The sequence below is a fragment of the Aquila chrysaetos genome, chromosome 13 (genome assembly GCF_900496995.4).
Source record: "Aquila chrysaetos chrysaetos chromosome 13, bAquChr1.4, whole genome shotgun sequence".
Lineage (NCBI taxonomy): Eukaryota > Metazoa > Chordata > Aves > Accipitriformes > Accipitridae > Aquila > Aquila chrysaetos.
The window spans coordinates 28,372,526-28,386,048 of NC_044016.1; the positions used below are offsets into that span (position 1 = coordinate 28,372,526).

Here is a 13,523-nt window from a genome sequence, read left to right on the forward strand (position 1 = left end):
GTATTCTACATGCCTGCCCAGTCTGATGTCTGGATAAACACCAGGGATTTCATCATACTAACGCACGTTAAGCCTTTCACCAAATATTCTGAAGTTGCAGTATTAAAGAGCTACAGATGCTAAGAAAATGATGTAATGATCTTGTGATATTTAGTCCATGTTCTAAGTGGGGTGGGATTATGAAAATAATGCAAAAAGATTTTTGGCTAGGTAGATGACAGATGACATGGCTTTACTAATTCAAATCACAATACTGTGATAACTGGGGGCAGAAGGATGCGTGTTTATGGCTTAATTTCCATCTTTTTTCATGCTCCAAAGTGTTTCTAAAAAGCTGGTATTAATAATTCAAGGAAATAAGGGCTGGGATTGCAACAGAACCAAATGCCTGGATATATGCAAAACCAAACTATATACATTCTAAGGAAAAGAAAAAAAAAAAAAGAATCACGTTATTTGGAATCACCTATGTGTATTTATTTCACAGCTGGATTTGGCCTACTGAGAATTCTTAAGATTACAAGAGGCACTCTATATTGCTTCAGTTCAATGCCATTCAGCTGTATGTTGTGTCCAGGTAGCTAAAGCAATCGTGGCTTCACTAAAACCAGAAAACACATTACGCTGAAATAAAATCTAACGCATATTGCTTGGGGAGGTTTCCTGTGGAACGGCAGAACTACAGAAGTAACCTTGATCTTTCATTGTCTAGGGATCACGGCAGAACAAGAGAAAGGAGAGAAAAAAGTAGGAGAAACCCAGGTACCTCACAAGGCAACAGGTACAGGAACACCAACACAATGGCTCCAGCATGAGAAACAGCGGGCTCTCAGACTAAACGTTTCACAATTTTTGCGGCAGAAAACCATCACTTCGCCTGCGCTGTTTCTTGCCCTCCCTACCGTGGGTGATGGAGGGAGGCAGCGAACAAACCACGGTCCCATCTTTGCGTCATCCCTTCCCTTCCTTCCCCTCAGCACTACGTTCCAAAAGAGGATGGATATTCACCGGGTGAGAAGCATGCCGAGAAGCTCCGCCTCAGTCAAAGCTGGCAACGCGGGGCGAAGCCCCAGAGGCCGAGCGCCCTGCCCGACCCAGCCAGCGCGGCGGGGCGGCCGGGCCCCGCTCGGCCGCCAGCCGGGCCGGCGTCTCCCGGGCAGGGGGCGCGGAGCTCCCGCCGCCGCCGGCAGCGCGGGCCGCTGTTGCCACCTGCTGCTGGAAGCGGGGACCCGGGGCCGGCCGGCCGGGGCCGCCGGAGGCTCGGCCGGCCGCGGCGGGGGCGGGGGGGAGCCGGGCCCGCCGCGGGGAGGAGGCCGCGGAGGCATGTCTGAGGGGAGAGGTGTGCGGGAGAGGCTGGCGGGAGGGAGAGGGAAGTGCTGCGGCGGGAGGAGGGAAGCCCGGCTAAAAACCGAGGGCCACGGGTCGGGAAGATGAGCCACATCAGCAGAGCTCGACGGAGGAAGTCCTGGCCGTGCACGCGATGTGCTTCCGTGTAGTCTCCAGGCGCCTAAGATGTGCCGTGGGCAGATTTCTATTTATTTACGGGTGGATTCGATGGCTGTTCCAAATGTAACAGAAAGAAGATAATCAGCGTGACACCAGGGATACTAGGTCGTATATGGTGCCGTAACTGGTTACTGCAGAAGAGTGGCAACCAACACTGAAGGAAGCGTGAGTCAGCTAAGAAAAAGCCCTCAACTCTAACAGAGCTACCGCATTCCCTACTGAGGGAGTTCATGCCTAAATAGAAAAAACGCAGTTAGTACCCTATTACAAATCACTCAACAAGCATGTTAATAATGACTTCTAAATGGTAAAAGCTGTAAGATTAATATGCAACATAGAAAACATAATAGCAGAAGGTTTAATCTGTTAAGTATATTTGAGACATCACACAGAGTCTAAATTTTAGGATATTACAATTATTACTCAAAGCAACTAGGCAGAAATACCAAAAGAGGAGACACAACACTTGATTTACTTCTGAATAGTGTACAGAACAGTTGGAGACACCCTAACAGTCTTAAATGAAATTTCTTTATAGGACAGGGGAAAAAGATTTTTAAAAAACACCATAAAATTAGACTTTACAAGGAGGAATTACATTAAAATGAGAAGCCATTTAAAAGGGTAAAAAATCTGGAGGTCAGAAGGAAGCTTACAGACACTACATTAGAGGTTCAGAGAAAAAAAAAAAAAATCTTTAACCAAAAAATTCAAAAGCACCCTTTTTTTCCCTACTTGTTTCACATCCCCAGTATTCCTATTCCTCAAAACCACATATATGATTAAACATAAGAGCACAGCAGACACCTGTAAATAAGAGATGCTCTTCAAAAGGTACAAATCAGCCAAGAGAAAAGCAAAAAGTCTCATAAGTTCAATGTAAATTGGACAAGAACAAAAAGGTCTAAACTCAACTTGCCAAATACATAAAGCTAGTAATAAAACTGCTTTCAAACACATCAGATGTATGAAGCCTGACAGGAAACAGTTGGCCATGCAGATAATCTGGCTGTAAAAAGAGCACAAAAGAATCAGAAAAGGTTAAACAAAGTATTTGTGTTAGGATTCACAACCGCAGAAAAGGCCAAAGAGGTTCTCAGACAAGTTCTGTACTTCGAGTGATACATTTTGGGCACTGTCTCAAATTGAACAAGTTTCAGAACATATGAATGCAAATTTTAAGAGGATTCCCAAGATGATGCTGGAAACTACAAACCAGTTGGTCTGACTTCTGTGCCTGGAAAACGTCTATGTATTATATGGAAGAACAGCTTTTTTTTTAAAGAACATACAGATAAACCAATGTAATGAGAAAGAGAGGCAGCATGTCATTTTGTAGCAGACACTCATGAGCAACAAATTAAATGGTAGTGCTTTAATGGAGTCAACAAAGGCAGAGGTAAGAGTGAACAGACTGATACTGGATTTGCAAAAGGCTCCTCACAATCTTTGCCTAAGGCTTCAGAAAAAATTAGGCTGTCATGGGATAAGAAGAAAGGTCTCCTCTGATTAAAAATAAAAACTGCACAAAAAAATAGGAAATCAATTACAAAAATGAATGATCAGTTTTCAAAGTACGGAGTTGTAGCAGTGGAGCCTTACTAGGATCTTTGCAGGTTCCTGTGCTGTTTAATGAACGTGAGGTGGTAATGTTGGCAGATAATAAAAGCTAGCCACTTTAAAGCCGACCACAAACATGTACAAAAGGGTGTCTCAAATATTCAGTGTCAATACATGCAAAGTAGATGGAAAAGAAAAAAAGAACCCGAACTGTAAAAACACTGTGGTGGATACAAAATTAGCAGCTACTGCACCCCAAAAGACGTTCAGGTTTTTTTCATAGTTCTCTGAAAACATAAGCTCAATAATTAGCAACAGTTAAAGGGCAAACAGAATGTCAGTAACAATACAGAAAAAAATGGAGCCTGAAATAGAAGATGATGCGATACCATGGCATAGGCATATGGTGCACATAAATCTTGAAAATGGCATACAGAGCTAGTCACCTCATTTGCAAGGAGAAGAAAGAGAACTATGGATTGTAGACTGGTCACGAGGAAAAATCAAAAGAATAGACAATGTGTATGAAAGGCGTTCCAATCAAACTTTACAATTCGGAGAAAGACAACTACTGCGAAAAGATAAAAGAGATATCTATAAAAATTACATAATGAGCAGTCAGTACACTCATCTTTTTTTTTTTTTCCCCTTTAGTTATCCACACAGGAGATCAGGTACTAAGCTAGATAGATCTCCATTTGATCAAATATAGCATATAGTTTTGCTTCCTTAAAAAAGGAATGGTAAGAAAAATACAGTAAAAATAGGTACATTGACTGCAAAAAAAAAAAGGGGGGGGGGGATTCATCTTGCAAGTTTTACTAAAATCTCATTTTAACTACCTTGTATTTAAATTAGATTTTAATGGCTACATACATGTAAGCAGCACTATTTTTTTTATACAAATATTTTGTGTGTAAAAATGTATTAAAATCTAACAAACTCATGAACAAATCACAAATGGATTGTTGTGGCAAACATCCTTTTCTTCTAAACTTTTCGACTTCATGAAAAAAATGTGTGACTTATTGGATGGTCTTAGCCAATTAATAAGCCTTTCTTAATTTTCATAATGCTAAAATCTCTGTGTAGTTCAGCAATGTATAAAAGTATGACCACTGGAAAATATTTCTGCGATGGAAAGGAGACCAGGTGCTGCTCTTCTTTCTCCCTCCCTCCCCCCAGTTTTTGCATGGTACTAATGCTAATAGCATACACTTTGTTGCTTTATGCTTGGAGTTTTGTAATCATCCCCCTTATGAGTGACTACACAGTACACAAATGAGAAATAACAGTACTGCTTTTTTTCTTTTAGGAGAACAGAACTTTCCTGAAACTTTTCTCTCAAAGTTTCAAAGTTAATCATACTTCCAAGAAAAAAAATAAACTGTTTCAACTGAAACAACAGACAAACAATGCAGTTACAGTTTCTTACAAAACTTCTCTATTAAATTACATTCATATGTTCTTAACAACAACAAAAATCTTTAATTATCCAAACTATCCAATGTGGCAGTAATTAGTCTCTGCTGATTCAAATATTGTGAAAAAACTCAATATGATTTTCCTCATTTAAAACCACTAAATTCTTTAAAACGTATTTTGCATTATAGAAAACTAGTTTAATTCTATAAATTTATTTTTAATTGTAAATTCCAAAAGGATGTATTGCATAAAACATTCGGTTCCTTTCTTGGTGATATGAATATTTCTGTCCTTCATTATCTTGACGTGTTGCATGCATACTTAAAGTAAATGATAACTGGGGTTGTATTTTTTCCTTAACAACTGCTGCTATTGCTTTATTGGCCTCTGGTCACTGTGAACTAAGCTTTAAAAAATCTCAGAGGATGGAAAGAGGACTTGAGGCATGCTTTCAATACTCAGGACTGGCTTACAGGGCCTTCACCCACAGCTCAGGGGTTTATGCCACATCCATTAGAAACCCCACCTGCCTCCAAGGACCTTCATTGTCCTTCCTCACTAGCTGCCTCTGGCAGGAGTGGCCAGACAAAGGCTCCAGAATCACCTTCGGCTGCTCAGGACAGAACACTGTGGGCATACTAACAGCATCAAAGCAATAGAAACATTTGCAGCAATACATATGTGTGGCACTCTAATTTAACTCCAGTCTGTCTTTTATAAAAGTCATTTTGTGTATTCCATTGTTTTCCTTACCAATAATTTCACAATAGGAGCTTGTAAAGTAATTGTAAGCAAATAAAATGTGTAAGCTTGCAATCTAACAGCAGGCATAATGTAACGAATAGGGTAGCATAAAGCTAAGAAGAAATAGAGGAATAAGACTGAGGATTACGGTGTGAAGTTTTGAGGAAGTGCTAGCTCACAGGACAGAAAAATGCTGAACCAAGCAATCTTTCCTTAGTGGTGTCTCAGAAGAATCTAAACGCATGTTGGAAAGGCTATCGGAGGGGAAGCTTAAGCCATAATCTTTTAAGTTTTTAGGTGTCTGAATGCACAATATTTGATTAAGGAAAAAATGTTAAAGAATTGCAATTCTCAATTAATAAGCCAGAACTAATAGGTAAAGCTTCGAACTTCGTAATCAACCTGCACTGACTGCAATCACTTTATGGATTATTCCTTTACTAAAGAAATACAGACTTGCCACCTGACAGAAAAAGTGTTCTATATATCTTCTTACATGCAGGATTTTTTTTCATAACTTAAATGGACAGAAATAACAATTTTGGGCAGCTGGTTTAACTTCCAGTATAACAATGTCCAAAGAACTTGATCAAATCATGTACAGTTTTGTCCTCATAACTTGTTTAAACAATAAAATATCATTTGGGAAGATACCCATTCTTGACAAATATTTCAGTGTTATGAGTTTCAAATGATTATGCTTATACATATACATTATTATTAGGATAAATAATGCTCGGATCACCTCTGGACCTTCCATAAGATAAACTAATCATGAGTCTTATATTCCAGATGTTGAGCCATTCTTTCCTGATTGCTTTCCATTTAGAGCATCTCTTGGACCTATTACCGCTAAGACTACATGATACTTCAAGCCGTGAAGAATTCCTGCACAGAACATTTAAGTAATGCAAGAGACTTTTTATCCTCCTCCTCCTCCTCCAGTGAAATCATTCAGTTAACCTTTGACAGTCTCTCCTAGCTCATCATTTCTAAGTGTCTGTGTGAGCAGTCAATTAAGAAAACAAAACCAAGATTTTCTCATGTTCCTTTGCCACTAATAGCCAAATACTAAAGGATAAACATTTACTTTGCCCACTAACATTTAAAGTACATTCACTTCCCGCACATCTGTCTTGAATTCAGGGCAGAAGATACGTCTGTTGTTCGAAGTTATACTTCTGTTAGCAGAGCAAGCTCTGCTGCAAATAAAACTTTTAGTAAAATAATCTTAAATCCAGATGAAAAGGTTGGGCTTTACCAGCTGTTAGGTGAATCTGCCTGCCCTTCGCATAACTATTTTTCCTATTACATTATTTTATATAGCTTCCTTCCCTAGTATCACTGACCAACAATGAGCTGAGGGCTGTAATAAAAAGAGCCTTGGTTTTCCATACATATTTTTGTTGTTATCATCAGAGTGGGACAGGTAGCTCCATCAAATTCTGTAGATTACCAGTGTCTCAGAGAGGGCAGGAAAATGACTTATTAAATGAGGACATGAGAAAGGTGGTCCAAAATTCGGGGGCAGAAATCTCCAAACTACTTCTAACAGAGCCAGGGCAACCACAAGGTGCTATGCAAAACCTTACAGAAATATAGTTAGAGTATTGCAGCCATGCCAGAGGTAGCACAGTGCCTGAAATGATAAACCCTGTTAAGAGAAACTTTCTGAATTGGAAAATATTACAGACAACTTCAAAAGACAGAGCATTGCATATGCTGTTTTTGCCAGACTTATACTTTCAACACTTGTAAGGCATGCTCAGACTAAGAAGATTTTGGTGAACAAAAGAATAATTTCCATTTTGGAAATGGAATACTAGATATAAATCTGACTGCATAGTAAATGTAATATTTATCTGCATGAAATATAAAATTTGCTTTTCTTCTGGCTGACATCTTCAGATTAATTTTTCCCTTGTATTTTTCCACACACAGAGAAGAAGTTTTGCTCTTCTTACCCCACTTGTTAGCAGCCATAAAAGCCTAAACACAGAAGAGGATACATTGTATCTTTACAGGCAAGCGAATCAGGATGGCACTGACAAGCCTATTCTCTGCAACATAGTTACAATTTCAAACAGTTGTTACATTTCATGTGATGACAGACAACTTTATTAAAAAGAGCTCTCTTACATAAGAAATACGGTCCCTAAACACAGACACAGGCTTAACATGCAATTATATATCAATGTATGGGGTATTCATCATAGATTACTATATGCAGTTAACCAGAATCTTGTTGGATCTCTAATTTAAGCACACGTTACATCTCTGAAATGCTAAGAAAAAAACCCAAAGACTAATGTTAAAACCAAAGTCTTTTCTCTAGGAAGAAAATCTGAGCTATAAAGGAAAAATATGTAAGAAGTGCTTGTTTGGCATTTTTCAAGCTTTGGCTCTATCATGCAGCCAAATACAGCTATATTTCCAGTGGGAACATAATACTGGATAAAGGATATTTGCGGTACAGCAAAAATAAAAAAGCAAGCAAAATGCCTGGATAAAGTGTTTTGCATAGTTGATAGATGATTGTAAAAAACAGGCGTCAGTAAAACCTTGTGTGAAACCAGAGAAACCATGAGAAGAGGACTCATTTTTGTACTAATAACATAGAGAAATGGCAACTAAAGAGACCAACATTTCTTACAGTTCTAGCCTAGACTGTGTAAAATAGCTGGGAGTTCTGTTAGCAATTAGAATCTACTAAAAAAAACCCATAACAACAACAAAAATCAACCTACCCTACTTTAAAACACTACTAGAAAGACGTACTAGAGTTCAGTACAAATATGCTCTGAGTATTGCAACTACTCCTTCCACACTGTAAAAATATTTTAAAAGCAGCCAGGGGTGAGGAGTTTGTCTTACTAAACCTATTTCAAAGCTTGGAGCAGACAAATGCAATTCTATAAGCAGACATTTAATGAGGATATCATAATCATCAACAAAAGCTATTTAGCATATATTACAATATTCTGAGATCTTCCATTAAATGCTGTCTGATCACACATGCATGAAAAAGTAGCTAAGTGTTCAAGATGAGTTAATATCATAAATGATTCAAATTTTCAAGTATCTAAAACAAAAATACACCAAAAAACCCCAACCAACCAAAAAAAAATTACAAGACATTAAATACATTTGCCCATGTTTCAAGTTATTTTAAGCTCTTCAGTTAAACACAATAGGAATTAAAACTTGAAATCCTACATTTATTAGGCGAATTAAACCCCAGCAAAATTGTTTTCCCTTCTGTTCTTGTAACACTTTGAAATTTGTCTAAACCATTAGAAAAAAAAAACACAATGGCACGCAAACCAAGGAATGGACTGAATACCACACTTCACTGAAAGTTTCTCTCTCTTTCTGGGTGCTTTTCTATGGCTGGGGGCAGGGGAGGGGCAGGAAATTACAATTCTTCTGCAATTTGCATGAACACTGCATCCCAAAGGTATGCTTTGTATGTAATATAGGCAATATTTACAAGAAAGCCATAAAGAAAGTTGCCCAGTACCATAAATTGTCGGGGGGGGGGGGGGGTGTTCATTTGACTGCCTCTCAAATTTATGAAAAAAAATTGCTTGGGTTGTACTGAGTGAGATATGGGTAAACATAAATGTCACTGTATGTTAAACATGGCAAAAACTCAAGATCACCACTAGTACCCTGGGCCAGGGGACAAAGAACACTGATAACACTTTTTCCTGTAGTTATTGTCATACATCTTAAATCTTAATGTATAAAGGTGCGAATATATCAACTGCCTATTTTGCTAATGCAGGCACTTTTAAACATTATTTTAATTTTTGATAGTGCCTTCTCATTATTATATTCAAATTGCAGCAGATAAACCAATAAGCTATAAAACTCGAAAATATGTTAAACCCTTACTTTTTAACAAGCAAGTAAAAATAGCGCATACACAAAGGTGAAGCTAAACACTTGGGCTTGTGTTTTATAATTCCTCCATGGGCTCTATGGTTAGATCACTCAGAGAGCTCTGCATGGAGTGACTGATACCAGAAATACTTCTTGGTGAGATCTCCCCTCTATTTTCCTTGCCCTCACCATGCAAATTTCTTTCCTGCTCCGCACCACTTTTCCTCCATGCCTATTTTATGTTCTTAAAAAAAACCCAACACATTTTTAACACCAGGATCTTCCCACCATTTCCACAAATTCCCCCATCAGACAAAAGTTCTCTCATGTTTGTTCAATCACTTCTGCACAGCAAAGGAATAAGAGCACTACTAAATTCCCCTTCACAAAGACTTTTGGTTTTAGAAAACAGCTATTGAAAGAGGAATATACAAAATCTGCACACAGCTCTTAGATGATCTTGTGTGCTTAATATTGTAATAGGATAAAGGTTAAGCATAATATTGTTTGACCCCTTCAACTACTGACATTCATCCATGTTATTGTTAGTGTTGCATGTTAAGCAAGCAAATTTTCAATGAACTTGTGTTGGCTTTACCACAGACACAGATGTTAGGCGGACTCCTTTGTTCATAAGGTTCTCATTATTAACTGAAACCAAGTTGAATATTTGACTGAAGGAAAGGACCATATCATTGTTTTCAGATTTTGCTCTATGACTTAACTGAACTACATCTGCCAGCTTTGGAAATACCAAGTACTGCTTGGCGCCAGTACTGGCGCCTTGCTCTATGACTACCATCTTAAGTGCTTCAGCTTGAGGAAGTCTAGTAACCATCAAAACAGTTTAATAAAAACTTAAAATTGTGATTAAGAGTTACTTGCCAGCTGACAGAATGCTCTGAAATTTGTTCTATTTATGAATAATTTCACAAAATAAGCAAATCATAGTAAACAGAATGCATGGCTGTAAATATGTAGCCTAGAAAGTTCACAAGATGTTTTTGTGATTTATGAAGTCTGTGTTATACTTGAAACCACATTTGTTTAATAGATAGGCTGGCACTTCACAGGATAATTCAATCTGCTTCAAATCTATCCAAAGCCCTTGGGAAACGTAAGGGATGCTCTGAATATAAATGCAATTCTACTTTTCACCTTTCTGCACTACTGTCTCTTAGCATAAATGTGAAAAGTATTACACTCCCCCAAAATATCTCCCTTTATAAAAAATGCTGTTGAAGATGAAAGAACTCTGCAGTTTGTGCTAACCCAAATATAGGAACTATTTTATATAGCAAATCAATTAAATGTTATAATTCACTTTTCTGGATTTGTCCTAAGGCTATGTGAATTAAAATAAACAACACATCACACACTTCCTCAGAAAGACCAAAATCAAAGTGTCTATATTTAATACCACTTAGATAACTGATGCCAAAAACTATAGATGGCAATTCTGCAAATAAACAGTTTTATTTTCTATACAGGGCAAGGGAATATGTTACTAGACAGCGGAAAATAAGTGCCAGAACAAGCTATTTTATCAGAAAAATAGAGTGTAAAAAAAGCCTCTTATTAGTTTATTTTACTTATCAAAAGATAGAAATAATTAGCATTTCCAAATTATTAATGATGTTATCTGAGCTAGAATCAACAATACTTATTTCACTTACCATGCTGAATGTCCCTCATGTCTAAATGAAGGCTAGACATTAATATTCCAACAGCTTGTGATCTTTTGTTACTTAACAACTTGACAACCTGCCAAAAGAAACCCAACTATTAGTATTAATCTGCAGGAAAATCTACAAGATATTTCACATTACTAATGACAATTTCAAGAAATAGTACCTTGTAGTCTATATATACATCTAAAAATGAGTAATTTAATTAAAGTTTACTTCTGCTGCATAAATCCATCACAAGTGTAAGTAACTGTGTCACCTAGTTGAATCTTAATCCTAAAAGAGTCACTATAAAAGTTCCCTTAGACTTTCTCCTTCATTAGGATGCACACTTTCAACTTCGCACTGATGTTACTAAGTGTATGAAACAGGCTGTCATATAAAAAAAATTCCAACTGTGTCTATCTTGGAATTGCTTTGGTTTCCAAAACCACACAATGATTTCCATCTTTGATGTAAGCTAAAACTGTGAGAATTTGTATTTTATTTGAATGTTTGACGTAGTAGGCGCCAATATGAATTTTATTTAAAAAGCAAAATAACCACGTACATATTGGGATTTTCTTTGATCACTTTTAGGGAATATAAAAGGTCTCAAAGCTTTTTTGTTTTTAAAGTAAACAAAAAAATAAAAATCAAGCCATCAAAACATCTTGCTGTAGGGGGTTAAAATTAGCCACTAAAATACACTTTTGTACATATTTGCTTTGCAAGCATAAAAGCAACAAGTAATTCACAGACTGTGTTCCACAGGGCTCTAAGCTGTTTGAATTCAACTTACTGTAAATTTTATACCATTGGTATGAGAAGCAAGTAATGCCAGGAAAAGACCCTTATCTGTAAAACGACGTGAATCTAGATGAAGTACTTTTCAATGCAGGGCTACAACCATCATGTAGATGGAAGAGGTTAATATTTAATCTACTCAGGTTGCTGAGTTTTACACTGTACTAAACACACTGAAGAAAACCTTTGTGAATAACTTGGAGGAAAGAAGAAAAGCCAGATAATTAGAACTGTAAGTTCAAGTTCTTTTTACATTGCAGTCAGGAAGCATATACATATTTTTTCAAGTTACACAGCTCCTATCTTAGCATCAAGGTGCTGTATCATCTACAGTCCCACTGGCAAAATTATTTAGAAATTAATTAGTAGAAATGAGATTAGAAAAAGTAGAAATAATTTAGCCAGAGTAAAGAAAGTCATGATTCAATTCACTTCTTAAAAAAGCATAAAAGTACCCACAAGATGTTTGCCCTGTGGCCAACTTCGAATCATTTAAGTTTTCAGACACAGGTTTGTACGTTGATGTTTGAGCAACAGTTGAAGATAAGAAGTAAAAGCCTGACCCAGATCTCTGTCACTGGGACTGCTTAGGAAAGGGAACTTTACAAACAAACAGTGCTTGCAGTATAGGCTTTCTGAGGATGTGACTGGCAGGCCAATTGTTTTTTGTTTGGTTCCCACCCCTTATACCTTCATAACTATCAATTATGAAGGTATTTCATCCTCCTTTCCTTATAGATTCCTAACTAGTTACAGTGAAGTGAAAATACAACATTCTGCTCATGAACTGAAAATTTTAACATTAGAAACCAAGTATGTCATAACTACCATTCACAAGGTTAAAGACCTAAATTCAAGGCATAGCTATTGATGTCATCTGTCAGAAATTAGAAGGAAATTCCTACGCAATTGTCTAATCCATGTAATATATTATTAGGAATTTAAAACTGAAGTCAAATGGACTGAAATAGGATATGATAGTCAGATTTTCTGAATTCAAAGGGAAAACATAATTCAGAAAAATGTAATTAGGATATCCCACACTATCCTTCTAATAGGCTATAATCACTCTAAATGTTTTTTAAATGGAACACAAATCTCATTTAAGCCTCGAACTGAGATAAAGCTCGGACAAATAATATGAGATTTTCTTGTTGTAAAAAGAAGCTATTATCTATTTACTTCTTTGCAGCTACAAAAGGTTTACAAAATAAAATAGATCTTGGGTAGCAAGGTATGGATTGAGTCTAACAACTACGTTACAATGGACATCTCTTATAACAACTAAACAAGTATTTTGCGTTCTATCAGCAAAAAAAAGTGGGTACAAAATTTCAAAAAAAACCAGAAACTCTTTAACTGGTGTTGCTACCAAACCATATTTCCAGAAAAGGCAGAGCAACACAAAGAAACAATGTGGTATGTGACACAATAAAAGTTAGAAACCTTCTCCTTAAATCTATCCACTCCAACAACACTGATAAGACTGAATTTGACATGGAAGATGTTGGAGAAACTGTTGATTCCAGCCCCCACCAGTACTGCATTTGCTCAAGTCTGAAACATCTTACAATAATAGAATAACTTAAGCTTGTTGCTGTCATCAACATATAGAGGGAGTCCTTTGTTGCCTTTGTTTTGAACAGGAACACTATCCCAAAGCTGGCAAAAAAAGTGAAGTAAAAAAGGAATGCAAACCCATTCCAAAAGTCCTATAAGAAAATAACAATAGTCACACAAAATGGCAAGAGCTCATCTGGAGTAAGTGTGTACATTTCTTGTCACTCATAATCTGCAAAAATGAAGTAAGAACTGGAACTGATACAGGCTACTATGTTGGCCAGAAGTAAAACAAAACAAAAGAAGAAAACAGAGTAAAATAACTTTGTTAAGTGGTCTTCCTCAAAACAATGTTACAGCCGCGTTCAG

General features: G+C 37.1%; 1 protein-coding gene across 4 annotated transcripts in view; it reads right to left on the reverse strand.

The window, feature by feature from the left end:
* FMN2 (formin 2) overlaps positions 1 to 13,523 on the reverse strand; it is a 163,766-nt gene that overhangs the window by 82,196 nt on the left and 68,047 nt on the right. For all 4 annotated transcript variants that reach the window (XM_030035450.2, XM_030035448.1, XM_030035452.1 and 1 more), the window contains one exon: positions 10,797 to 10,884. In XM_030035450.2, coding sequence (XP_029891310.2) covers positions 10,797 to 10,884 — 88 coding nt within the window. The remainder of the gene's footprint in view (positions 1 to 10,796; positions 10,885 to 13,523) is intronic.